A 12,997-nucleotide genomic window follows, 5' to 3' on the forward strand; every position below is an offset into this window, starting at 1 on the left:
CCAGGAGCCATGCACAGAGACTGGAAAGGAAAAGGCTGCCCTCGCAAATACCCCTACAGAGGCATAAGCACTCTCCATTGACTTTCATTGCAATTATTTTCTTAGACTGAACTTTTACCCAGCGTAACTTTTGCTTGGATTAGGACCTGCAGGAGTGCTCCAAACTTGAGTTAGATGTGGCCTTTGTCTGACATACCCCTAGAATACCCCTTTTTCAGGCTTTCTGTTGGCTTCCACCGGGTCCCCTTACGCCAGGCTGGGTTTCCCCAGTGGACCCCCAGCTGAACCAGCTGGTTCCTGGCTCTGCTGCAGCTGAGCTGGGATGAGGGGCTACTGCTGGTGGAGCCAGGACCTAGTCAGATCAGCCAGGGTCCGACATATCCAACTCCCCTCAGCCCATCATAAATAGCAGTTGATTGTGCCCTAAATGATAGAACTGCTGAAACTAGTATGTCAGGTATGTTAGATCACAATCTAAACAATAGTGGCTCCATACACACAGTAAACCATGGCTAATGGCTTACCATGAATTTGCAGATTGCTGTTCCTTCTAGCTAGCAGGAGCAACAAACCACAATTCTTCACTCCAAGCAAACCACAGTTGGGAAGCCAAGAACAAATCATGGCTACAAACCATGATCCCCAGTTCAGATGTAATGCTAAGGCAAGAATTATGGTTTATTGCTTCCGCTAGCTAGAGTGAAGTGGAACAAGTGAAGTGGGAGTGATCTGCATCTTCAGGGTAACTCTGGTTTGCTATGAGATGCAAACAGGGAGTGCTTGCAAAAAAGGAAAAGGTGCCTTTTTATTTATATGACCTTTCTTTTTCCTGCCCACCCACCCCCTTTTGCCCACAACTGTTTAGTGTGGTTCAGAATCTTGATGCATGTGTATAGGTGCATGTTTTTCACCCCCAAGAAGTAAAATTACAATATGCATTATACCTAGACTAAATCCTTGTCTTCATTTCTTCTTATGTTTTCATAAAAAATTCTGGGGGAGGGGGGATTGGAAGAGAATTTAGAGAAAAGGACCAGGGAAAAAAGAAGGCACTTCATTATTTAGGTTTTAAGATATCAGAAGAGATGCTGAAGGAACTGGAAAACGTTCTGCCTCGTGTATATACAGACTCAGGAAAAGATGGAAGGCGAGAGTGGTAGGAAGATGTCAAACACTGGAAAATCATTTGTTCAAAGTACAATGGTAAAGCATGTAGAAAAGTTGTCATTTTTAAGAAAAGTAGGAGAAAGGCTTATTGTATCGGGGGGGGGGAATGTAGCCTTGCAAATAAGTCATCCAAAGCTTCTGTCCCCCACTATTTCTATTAATTTGCATATCTACACTTACTTGTATTACTGATCTGTGATGTAAAAGAGCTAACGTTTACTTCCAACTCCCTTAGTATGTTGAAAAGCCCAACCTGATATTTAAGATCTTCCAATGAGCCCTTGCTGATTGCTCCATGACCAGTGGATTATCATGTGTTGGCCACATGGAAGTGACCCTTCTCAGTGATAGCATTCACCCTCTGGAATCCCCCCCCCCCAGCACTTCATGAGGCAGAGATAGTCATTACTTTTAAACGCTTCTTACCAGGGCTTTATTGTGACAGGACTCACCGGTACAGAGTACCGGCATCTCTTTTTTTGGTGTGTGCTGCCCATAGCAACCATTTTGTGCTGGCACCACAGCACTTTTATCAAGACATGAGTACCGGTACCTCATTTGTTACCAAAAAAGCACTGCCTCTTATAAATGTCTATGTTTGCTCCAGCTTTCCTGAACATTTTGACTCTTCTTAATTCTTTGTTCTGTTCACTGTTGTGTCATATTTGTTATATATAACTTTGCTTTTATCTTGTGGTTTTTTTAATCTAGTTTTTAGGAAAATTTTACTGAATGCCCTTCTTTTTATTGTTTTTATGGAAACAGTTTAGAGATTTTTATTAAGTGGTGTGTGTGTATATATAAATATATATTAAGTGGTGTGTAGAGAGAGAGAGTGCGCCAGTGTGGTATAGTGGTTAAGATGCTGGACTGCGACCTAGGAGACCAGGGTTCGAATCCCCACACAGCCAGTCACTGCCTCTCAACCTCAGAGGAAGGCAATGGTAAATTCCCTCTGAATACTGCTTACCATGAAAAGCCTATTCGTAGGGTCGCCATATTTTTATTAAAGTGCTCCCCTACGTGGTCACCTGGAAATAATTCTAAATTGCCAAGGATGACCAAGCAAGTAACTATTTATAAACTTGGCATAATGTATCACACATTTAAGTGTGATATTAGGGTAGTTTTGCATGTACGTTAGAACATAAAAAGGATCAAACCAAATCTCTGTCTAATCCAGTTGTCTCTTTTTCACACAAGTTCATTTGTGCCCAAAGTGAAATGCAGAAGCCTCTCAAAGGTACAAATATTTAGAAAAGAGGTTTAGTTCTTAGAAAATGTGTGCAATCTACTTTATTTGAGGCATTGGGTGGAATCCAACATAGCAAATGTACTCCTCCTCTCCTCATGTGCCCCCTATATCTGTTCTAGGGGTTCCCCCACCACCATCCTTTGGAGAAGATTTTGGAAGGGTGTACTGCACGCAATGTGGGAGGAAAAGGGAGGGAAAGTCCCATTGCGCAAGTAGAGATCCTTGTGCTGATGGGACTCGCTAGAAGAATATCTCCCATTTAGTCTGTTGTGTGAATGTATCTCTCAATGATTTATGTTTATATAATACTGTATATCAAATGCGAAGTAACATTCTAGTGCTTTGCCTGTACAAATAGTATTGCAGATACAAATAGTATTGCAGAACATTTGAGTAGCCTAGGGGGAAAGTGTTCCAGGTATGCACCCCAAGGATGTAATTATTATCATTACAGATGAGATAGGATTGAACAGCCCATTTTTCCACCTCACCTGTGCAGTGAGAGCCTCCTGCAGCTGGCTTGTCTGCAGCAGCTAATGCATAATCGGCACTGCAGCAACTATGCTGCCTGCACACAAAAACAGGCTGCTCTGCAGACTTAGAATTTGGCATTTGGCATTGCTTGACGTTCCAATCAGAATTTTGTTGGCAGGGTCGATCTCTTTGTAATTTTATATTGTAAATATTTCTGCTTGAGAAATCTGGGGAATAATGGTGCAGTCTGCCTGTTGACATTTGTCAGTGTCTCATTTTTGCTGTTGTTGGACTGAATGATTCTGCTAAAGATGGCGGAGCTCTGACTGTGGGGTAATTCACATAGGGCAGCCCTCATAAGAGAAATCAGTGTAAACATCAACCAACCAGGAACCTTGCCTGTTGCAATAGTCAGTTGGCAGGACAGGAAGGCAACAGCCCTCTCCTATGGTTTGTTTCCCACCTACTGGTTCAGTGGCATACTGCCTCTGAAGAGGTGTCTACTAGCAGTTGCTATGTCTGAATATTTTGCTGCTGGTTTTTGCAAAATGCTTCCCACAGACCCTGCAGGATGTTGCCAGATTTGAGGTGTGGATGATACCGACCAGCCACCATACTCAAAGTACGCTGCAATTGGGGTTTGCAGGGGCCATAGCTCTGTGGCAGAGTATCTGCCTTGCATGCAGAAAGTCCTAGCTTCAGTCCCCAGCATCTCCAGGTAGGGCTGGGAGAAATTCCCATCTGAAATCCTGGAGAGCTGCCAGTCAGTGTAGACAATACTGAGCTAGATGGACTGTTGATCTGACTCGGTGTAAGGCGACTTCCTGTGTTACTGTTGTAGGTGTACCACCAGATATGCATACACCGTTTTGGGGAAGAGCCATAGCTCAGTGGTAGAGTATCTGTCCTGCATGCAGAAGGTCCAAGGCTCAATCCCTGGCATCTCCAGGTAGGGCTGGGAGAGACTCCTGCCTGAAACCCTGGAGAGCCACTGCCAGTCAGCACAGATAATACTGAGCGAGATGGACCAGTGGTCTGGCTCAGTATAAGGCAGCTTGCCATGTTCCCATTTTGCTGATCAGCTATCAGGTGTGCCTGCAAGCTCCCTTTTAATCCAGCCCTGTCTTTTCCCCATATGACATCAGATGAAGGGCAGGTGGGCGTGGCTTTGCAAGCCAACATTGGGAGGCCTGGTGGTGCCTAATTGAGGCCCACAGACTCCTGCCATCATCCAGTTGGCAGGGTCTGTTGCAGCCTTCCCCAGCAGAGCCCCAGCAGTGCGCATTGGGACTGGTAGGCAGAAGGCAAGGAGACGAAGCAGTAAGTGGAACTAGAGCCAATGACGGACAGAGCCACCCCCTACTGGTTGTAAGTAAGGAAGCAGGCAAGTGGGGCCTGGTTGAGGCTCAGCAGAAGTTGCCAGGGCAGCGCCCTGTTTGCCCTACTGGACGAGCCTCTGCTGAAGCAGCATGGCTCTCCAAATCCATGGGAAAGAGCTGCTGGCTGGTGGTTGAGGGGAGAGAGAAGGCACATGGGCATTGGCTTGCCCAGGACACAAGTTATTTCCCAAGTGCTAAAAGAGTGGCAGCAATGGATTTTTTATGTGTTTGGTGTATGTTGTTGATCTGGTGGAACCTGGGAAATTATTTCTCGACTGACTGTTGTTCTGCCTACTTGGTAACTAGCATCAATTAGCGAGAAAAAGGAAACAAGAATTGGGGGGGGGAGAGGAAGCACTGTGTGATTCCTGAATTATTATTCTGTTGTGTTTCAGGCCCTGTCCTTCCACCGGGCCATCCTTCTGCTGGAATACCCGCTTCGTCCGGTGGACCGCCCCCTCCTCCTCCCCCACCTCCCCCACCCACAGGAACTGTGCCGCCCCTGCCGCCCCCGTTGCCAGCAGGTGGTGGAGGGTGTGGCACTGATGACGGGTCTGTGTCGGGACTAGCGGCAGCTCTGGCTGGTGCCAAACTAAGGAGAGTGCAACGGGTAAGGAAGGAAGGCTGCTTCGCCCTGGCGGAAAATGAAGACGCTTCTGCTGGGACCTGGTTTCCCAAATCTCAGCTCCGCCATGAACTCGCTGGGGGTGGGCCTAGGCAAGTCGCTCACTGCCTCTCTCAACCTTAGCCTTTCAGCTAAGAACTCTTATTCTTATAAGGGTGGCCTATAAATATTGAAAATAAATCAATAAATCATCTGTAATAAGAGGATTAAATAAGGTAATTTATGTGAGGCACTTGAAGCACTTAGGGATCTCTCTCTCTCTCTCTGTCTGTCTGTGTGTGTGTGTGTGTGTGTGTGTTGGCAGTTTTGACTAATGTACACATTTTTGCAAGCCATTTCTCATCATGTAATGCATTTTTGCATATTTTCACTCATGTATTTATTTTTATGCACAGTTTCCCCTAATATATGCATTTATTTAAACATGGTTTCATTGGCGAACTACATTGCAACATTCAAGTAAGTGCAAATTTCAAAGGATGGCTGTGTGTCTGTTCTCATATTATTTCAGAAAATGCAAATTTGATAGATTCGGCGTGAAATGCGAACGGAATTGAAATTCTCTGCCATCATTATTTATATCGTCCTTATGAATTCTGTTGGCCTGTATGTCTGTAGAGGTGGACAGCCAAGGGAAGATTTTCTTTTCTCCATCTCATCACCTTCATGAACTCTGTGTGTGTGTGAGAGAGAGAGAGACAGAGAGAGAGAGAAAGGCAGGCAGGCAGAGAGTAGCAGAGGGAAAGCATCTGGCCCTGAAGTAAAATGGATAGTCCCTTAGATTTTGTGCCACAAAAACAGGCAGCAAAGCCAGAGTCTTACACTGCCCAGAAGATCTAAAATGCTGCTTTCTGTCTTTAAAGCCCGAGGATGGAACGGGAGGTTCTAGTCCCAGTGGGACTTCCAAGAGCGATGTCAATCGAACAAGTAGCGGGGGAGGAGGACTGATGGAAGAAATGAATAAACTGCTGGCAAAAAGGTTGGTGGTTCTGACTCCTGCCTACAGCAACTGAGGGACTGTGTGTTTTGCTTTCTGTGAGAAACACTGTCACTGCCTATCTTTCCCAATAGCTTCAAGAAGGAGAGAGGAGGGAGGGGAAGAGGTGGTCCCCCTGCAGGCCTGATTCAACCCAGGGGACTCCAGTTGCTAACCTCTGTCCTAGGGTGGACAAAGTGGCTGTCCTTGGAGGTTTTAAAGGCAAGGACCTGTCCAAAGTCTACAGCAGGGTGGGCAGGAGGTAGCGAGGAATCTAGTGGTAAATGCCTGGGTGATTTGCAGTAGGTGGGAAAGAATTTCTCACTTCCTACTATAGCAATGAAACTTCCCACCTCGGATAGGCTCCTGAGGTGAAGAAAGCTAACCAAGAGTGGACTTTTGTGTGAAAGGACTGTGCGCTTAGTTCAATGCTGATATTAAAAACACACCTATAGGCTCAGAATTTGTCCAGCCACCCTGTTTACACAGCTCCAAGTTAAACTGTGGAATTCAGCTGATGGCCTCCAGCTTGGATGGATTAAAAGAGGATTAGTCAGATTCATGGAGGATAAGGCTCTCAGTGACTACTAGCCATGATGGTTACATTCTACCTCCACCATCAAAGGCTGTGTGCCTCTGAATACCAGTGTCTGGGAATCACCAGGGGGGAGAGTGCTGCTTGCGGGCTTCCCATGGGTATCTGGTTTGCCACTGTGAGAACAGGATGCTGGACTGGATGGGCCACTGGCCTGATCCAGCAGGCTCTTCTTACATTCTTAATTTTAACCATATGTCTTTTGCACCTGACTCTGATTGGTAGATCTTTGGGGTCTAGTAAACAACAACAACAGCAAAGTGGTTCTGACAAACATGAGGTCTGCCCATCCTTGCTCCACTATTGCTTTCAGCGTTGCCTCTGGAAGAGTAACTACAGTTGCAGCATTTGTTGGGGCTTACTTTGAGTCTAGTGTGGGTCCTTCACTCTTTTGCCTTTTACATACAAAAAAAAATCCAACTTAAGTGTGTGGGGCGGGGGGAGAGTAAATAGCACATATGAACTAATTGGCCAGTCAATGTCTTTCCAAGGGACTAGTTTATAGTCTCTCCCTTCACTCTGTCCCAAGGAGGAAAGCAGCATCACAGTCGGACAAGCCAGCCGACAAAAAAGAAGAGGAAAGCCAAAACGTAAGTGGAACACTCTCTTACCACTCTGTGGAGTTTGCCGTAGTGAAAAATGTCTCCCAAACCAGCTGATGTGTTATGCCCAGACCAGAGTTCATCATGGGTATATAAGAAGGCATTGCTTTCCATTTTGCACTGTATTCATGACATGCAGCACTGTTTCCGTTCTGCTGCAGTTCGTCTTCTACCCAAAGCTGTGTTATTTGTCTTGCTGTGAAGTTATATAACTTAGGTAAATGATATAATTAATTATGCAAATTATATAAGTTCCATTGTCATTACATTATTCCACACCATTCATTTCAGTGCAAAATAAGCACAATGCAATTAAACATCATTTGTGGGCCAAAAGCAACAACACCAGAATACTGATCACATTTGCTGGATTGATTTCCATTCCAGACATGGGACGAGGAAGTGAACATTGGCAGTTTGTGTTTTTGTCGGAATTCTCCAACCTATCCCTAGTCATTCATGGGAGAGGACTAAAGTCTGTCCCTTCCTGTTTCTGTGCAAGGTGTTAAGGGCAAATTTGTATAAATCCTTAAAAACCCACACAGAATTTCTTAGCGTAAAAATTAAGAAAAAAAAACTCTTGGGAGGCAACCCAAGTTGCCAGTGCTTAAATGGGCTACCTGTCTGTCTTCTTCTGTTGTTTTCAAAAAGTAATTTCAGCCACCAAGGAGCTTCTGCCACCAGGTGGATTGAAATCAGTATAGCAAGCCCTCCCAGGGAGCGACATGCCATTGCTCTCAGAGAGAATGTTAGGTATCTTCAGTTCCCTCTTTGTTTCCATTGAATGTAAAATATGTAAAATGTACATAAAATACATACTGAAATTACTTTTTAGAAACAACCAAGGAAGACAGGTGTTTGGTATGCAAATCTGCAAAAGACTGGGAATCTGGCCATGTGCAGATTCCAGAGTGAGCTCCTATCTCGATCTCTGCATTGGTCCAGTTTGATTGGATCAGGTGGGTCCACTTCAGAATTGCAACTCACCAGATTCCTCTCCTATCCCTCAACTCGAGCTGCATGAACCAACACATAGCTTGTGCACAGACTAGTGTGCCAAACCATGGTGTATGGTTTAATGTCAGCTCCTAACACAGTTATACACACACCCAAATATGGAGTTATGTAAAATGCTGTTAATATTGTTTCCTACAGGCTGGGACTGAATTAGGTTCCTTTGGACAGAGTGCTCCATAGATCAAGAGAAAAAAGGCACAGTCCTTTTGTACCTTGCACAGGGGAAAAAACCCAAACTGTGGGCTTTGCTGCTGATCTGTATGAGAAGGAGGGCTTATACAAAAGCTACTAACCATGATGGCTGTGTTCTACCTCCACTGTTGGAGGCAGTATACTTCTGAAAGCAGTTGCTGGGAATTACAGGCGGTAAGAGTGGCTGGTTGGCCATTGTGAGAACAGGAAGCTGGACTAGATGTGCCACTGGCCTGATCCAGCATGACTCGTCTTATGTTCTATGTTCCTTTACAGCAAGACTTGCTCCTAACGTTGCAGTTGTAGGGAAATATAAGTTCTTGTGAAATGTGAAGCTGAAGCTTTGCTTGCTTGTTTTTAGGAAGATGCTAGCACCTCCCCTTCACCCAGCGCACGAGGCCCTGTTCAGCAGCAGAATTCTTCAGGTATTCAGTTCTGTTACTTGCTGTCTTCTCTTTAAATGCAGTCAACAAGCCTGTTGGTGATGGAATCTGGGTTCGCTCTCCTGGTTCTGAACAAGCAGTCCTTGGAGAGGACTGTGCTGCATAAAACACAGAAATGACGAAAGCCCAGAAGTTTCTGGATGGTTTTTCCAAGGGGAAAAAAGGTCCCAGACTCAATAGGTCAGGGGATGACCATTTCAGAGTGTTTGCAGATGGGGGCTTTATAACAGATTGCCAAAATACTGCAAATGTGTCAATGGCAATAGGTATTTTTAACTTGTTTCTGGCAAATCTGGATTAAATGGGGGCATATGGGCTGGCATTTTTATGACAATTACACCATGCAAATGCTGCAAAAAATCATGTATGTATGAGAAGCACCAATTCCACAATAAATGCCTACCTGGAAGCACCTTCGGTAACTGAAAGCATCTTAAGTCAACCTGTGAAATTAGCTTTTCTCCTTGGAAGATACATTAAGTACCCCGGCATTCAGCATAGCATTTAAGGATACTTAGACACTTCCCTCCCTTACTGATTTCAAGCCCAGTAAAAAAGTGCATAGGATTTTGGCTCTAGGTATAGCGGCTTATTTCCTTGTAAATTTTGGTGTTAGTGAAGTTCCAGCCTGCTGCTCTTTATCTAGAGATGTGCTTAGAGGAAGCTGCTTTGTAGAATGCCTACTTCTCAATAGTAAGGTTTTCAAACTTCTTAACTTTAACAGCATGACAGATGTAGAACAAGCGACAAATGAGTTTCTGAAAAGTTATTTTTGAAGGGTTTTAAATTTTCCAAACAGTTTTGATTTAAGATGGGTTTGTTTATCTCTAAAATTGGTGCGGGGAACTTGTGATTCCATCCTGATGTTGCTGGACTACAACTCCCATCATCCCTAACAATTGGCCATGCTGGCTGGGACCAATGGGAGTTGGAATCCAGCAACACCTGGAGGACCACAGGTTTCCCAACCCTGTTGTAAATGCTCCATGCTTAAACAGGAATCGGTTCAGTTCACACCCTTAACAACCAGCGATGAGAATGGGAACTGCGGCCCCATGTCTGACCTATGTTGCTCTAGCAATGTGGGGAAGGAGCTACCCACATAGGAAGGGAGTAGGTTCATGCAAGAAAATACCATGCTCATTTCAGAGGTCCACCTGATCCTGTCCCTCCCGCCTTGGCTGCGCACACACCATACATTTAAAGCACGTGACTTTCCCCAAAGAACGTTGGGAACTGTAGTTTACCCTTCACAGAGATAACAGTTCCCAAACAGCCTTAACAAACTACAGCTCCTAGAATTCTTTGGAGGATGAGAAATGTCCTTTAAATGTATGGTGTGTACACAGTCATTGTTCTTGTTACCAGAAATTCACACAGAGAAGGACATCCCAAAGAAACCTACAACATAAAAGACATTAAAGCTCTTTATAAAACAATATTAAACCGTACCTAAACATGCTCATCCAAGAATATTTATAAAAGTGCAAATCCTACCTACCCTACTAAAAGATGAGCACTAAAAGGCCAGGAAACATAATTCAGCTACCTTCCCAATTAACAATCAAAGGCCTGGATAAACAGAAATGTTTTAGGCTGGTGCCTAAAAGCAAACAATGCTGTCACCAGATGGACTTCCTTGGTGAGAGCATTCAAGAAAATGGGGAGCCACCACTAAGAAGGCCCATTTTCATGCCTTTTGGTTTGTTTCTAAATATGTTTGTATACCGCTATTTCGTTAAAAGTATCAAAGCAGTTTACAACAGTTAAAAAAACAAAACAACCATACAATAAAAACATTAAAAATACAATAAGAATGAAGATCTGTTGTTGTTGTTGTTATTGACATTGTTATTCGTAGCCTATATCTGTTTCTTAGAGTTTATCCCTTTAGAACATCTTTTTAAGGGAAGCAAGCTATATATAACTTCTGTAACTCACCCAGGGACCTAATAATAACATATTAACAAATGAATGTTGGATGATGACGATGATTCAAGAAAAGCACACATGCCTAAACCATGCCTCCGTCATCTTACCCATGGCCTTCATTGACGTTGTGTTGATTTCTTTTTTAAACAGATGCTGGGAAGAAGCCTTGGGAGAGAAGCAACTCTGTGGAAAAACCTGTCACTGCATTACTCTCTAGGTGAGTTGCCAGGGCTCCTTTTGTCAATCACCTGCATGTATTGGAATGTGCGCATGATGCTCCTGTATGTGCTCATGTCATATCATGTATAAATGTCTTAGCCTTTTGTGTTGGCTTATAAGCAAGAAGAGAAATTGTCTATAATGATTGTGTGCCATCCATTTCATGTTACCGTAAATGAAAGGTTATATGAATTAAAGGTTGTTTGGGGGTCCTTTTTGACCCTTCCTTGTCTCTTGAGGCTCAAGTGGCCTCGGTGGCACGGAACGTGTTTTACCATCTCCGTTTGGTAGCCCAACTACGCCCCTATCTGGATGGCGATGACCTCGCCTCAGTTGTTCATGCTCTGGTAACTTCGAGATTGGATTACTGTAATGCGCGCCACATAGGGCTGCCCTTGAAGACAGTTCGGAAGCTTCAGCTAGTGCAGAATGTGGCAGCTAAACTATTGACGAGGACCAGTCGGTCTTCGCACATAAATCCTGTTCTGGCTCGCCTGCACTGGCTACCTATTTGCTTCCGGGCGAGATTCAAGGTGCTGGTTATGACCTATAAAGCCTTACATGGCGTGGGACCGCAATACCTGGTGGAACGCCTCTCCCACTATGAACCTACCCGCTCACTTCGTTCAGCATCTAAGGCCCTCCTCCGGGTACCAACCCATCGTGAAGCCCGGAGGGTGGTTACTAGATCTAGGGCCTTTTCTGTGCTGGCCCCCGAGTTGTGGAATAGCCTCGCCGAAGAGGTAGACCTGGCGCCTACATTATTATCTTTCCGGCACCAGGTAAAGACCTTCTTATGGTCCCAGGCATTTTAATCATTTTAATCTTTTAATCTTTTTAATCTTGTAATACTAATCCTTTTATCATCTTATATTTTGTTTAATTGTATTTTGTTTTCATTGTGTCTTATGTTTTGTGATTTTATTATTATGATGTATGTATTTTATCCTATTCTGTTTACCGCCCTGAGAGCTACTTGCTATGGGCGGTATATAAATGCAACAAAATAAATAAATAAATAAATAAATATCCTCTCTCATTCCCTTGCCATAGAAACCCGTCTGTGGGGAGGAGTCCTGAACCTAAGAACCCCATTCAGTTCCAACCATCCTTTAGGTATTGAAAAAATGCTCTGGCTCCTGTCTCTCATCTCATGGCTTACCCACTGCAAAATCGTGTAATTCTTCAGCTAGCAACCTGTATGCCTTGTTGCAACTTGCCATTGTTTCCACTTCTCTGCTGTTGAACAAACACTGCTCTCTGTGAGGATTTGCATATAAGGATGATGCTTACAAAAAAAATGATACTCTGTTTACTCAGTTCTGTAAAGTGTGCAAAGCTATACATTACACAGCTCTCTGACAATGCAGTACACCTTGAGTACCAAAGTACATGTTATGTTAAATGCATAATCCAGTGTTGCACGATGTTTCTTTTTTTAAAAGTAGGAAGTGCTTTTTTTAAAAAAAACTTTCAATGGCAGCCATGGATGGAAGGGCCTGAGCAAAATCAGGATGGTGGAGAGGTTTGATTTAACTCTGTTTACCCCACCCCCCATGACCCTGATGAAAATTCTGCCTCCCCCCCCCCAGCAAAGCTACAGTTTGACACAGGAACATCCATTCCAGTGGCAACATCCATTCCGTTCATTACCAAACAGCAACTTCAGGGAGCAATTTTCATTAGGATGATTTTAATTATATTTTTTGAAATGTTTACCCCATTTGTTTCAAAGTGGCTTACAGGAGGAAAAAACATACAATACACACAATTTAAAACATAGATTAAAACACCAGACAGAGAATATAGAACCTTAGAGTAGCATTCATAATGCAAAGGCCTCCTGAAATAAAACTGTTTAAATTTGGTGTTTGGAACTTAAGCCCCCCCCCCTTCCTCCCCACAAACCACGCTCTCATTCCTGTTCAGGGCCCCCATGGCTACTCCTTAAAGTTTCGGTTTTTTTAAAAAAAGATGGGCAATATAAAAACCCCTGTGTGTTTTGATTAATATCCCTTAGATTTCAACCAAGTCTGCTGAATACAATTTAGCAAGCCCTGGCACAGCTAGATCATGTGTGCTGACAGTCCATATACAGCTGCTGGGTTGGTCTGCTGTGAC

The 12,997-nt window shown here is 43.9% G+C and overlaps 1 protein-coding gene across 10 annotated transcripts in view; it reads left to right on the plus strand.

The window, feature by feature from the left end:
- The window catches only part of EVL (Enah/Vasp-like), a 214,116-nt gene that overhangs the window by 193,561 nt on the left and 7,558 nt on the right, over positions 1-12,997 (plus strand). For 7 of the 10 annotated variants that reach the window (XM_061612142.1, XM_061612139.1, XM_061612148.1 and 4 more), the window contains 6 exons: positions 4,671-4,885; positions 5,764-5,879; positions 7,001-7,061; positions 8,644-8,707; positions 10,808-10,874; positions 11,930-11,992. In XM_061612142.1, coding sequence (XP_061468126.1) covers positions 4,671-4,885; positions 5,764-5,879; positions 7,001-7,061; positions 8,644-8,707; positions 10,808-10,874; positions 11,930-11,992 — 586 coding nt within the window. The remainder of the gene's footprint in view (positions 1-4,670; positions 4,886-5,763; positions 5,880-7,000; positions 7,062-8,643; positions 8,708-10,807; positions 10,875-11,929; positions 11,993-12,997) is intronic. The other 3 variants (XM_061612143.1, XM_061612149.1, XM_061612140.1) reach the window with 2 other exon arrangements.

This window comes from Rhineura floridana, chromosome 2, assembly GCF_030035675.1.
Source record: "Rhineura floridana isolate rRhiFlo1 chromosome 2, rRhiFlo1.hap2, whole genome shotgun sequence".
NCBI classification, from domain to species: domain Eukaryota; kingdom Metazoa; phylum Chordata; class Lepidosauria; order Squamata; family Rhineuridae; genus Rhineura; species Rhineura floridana.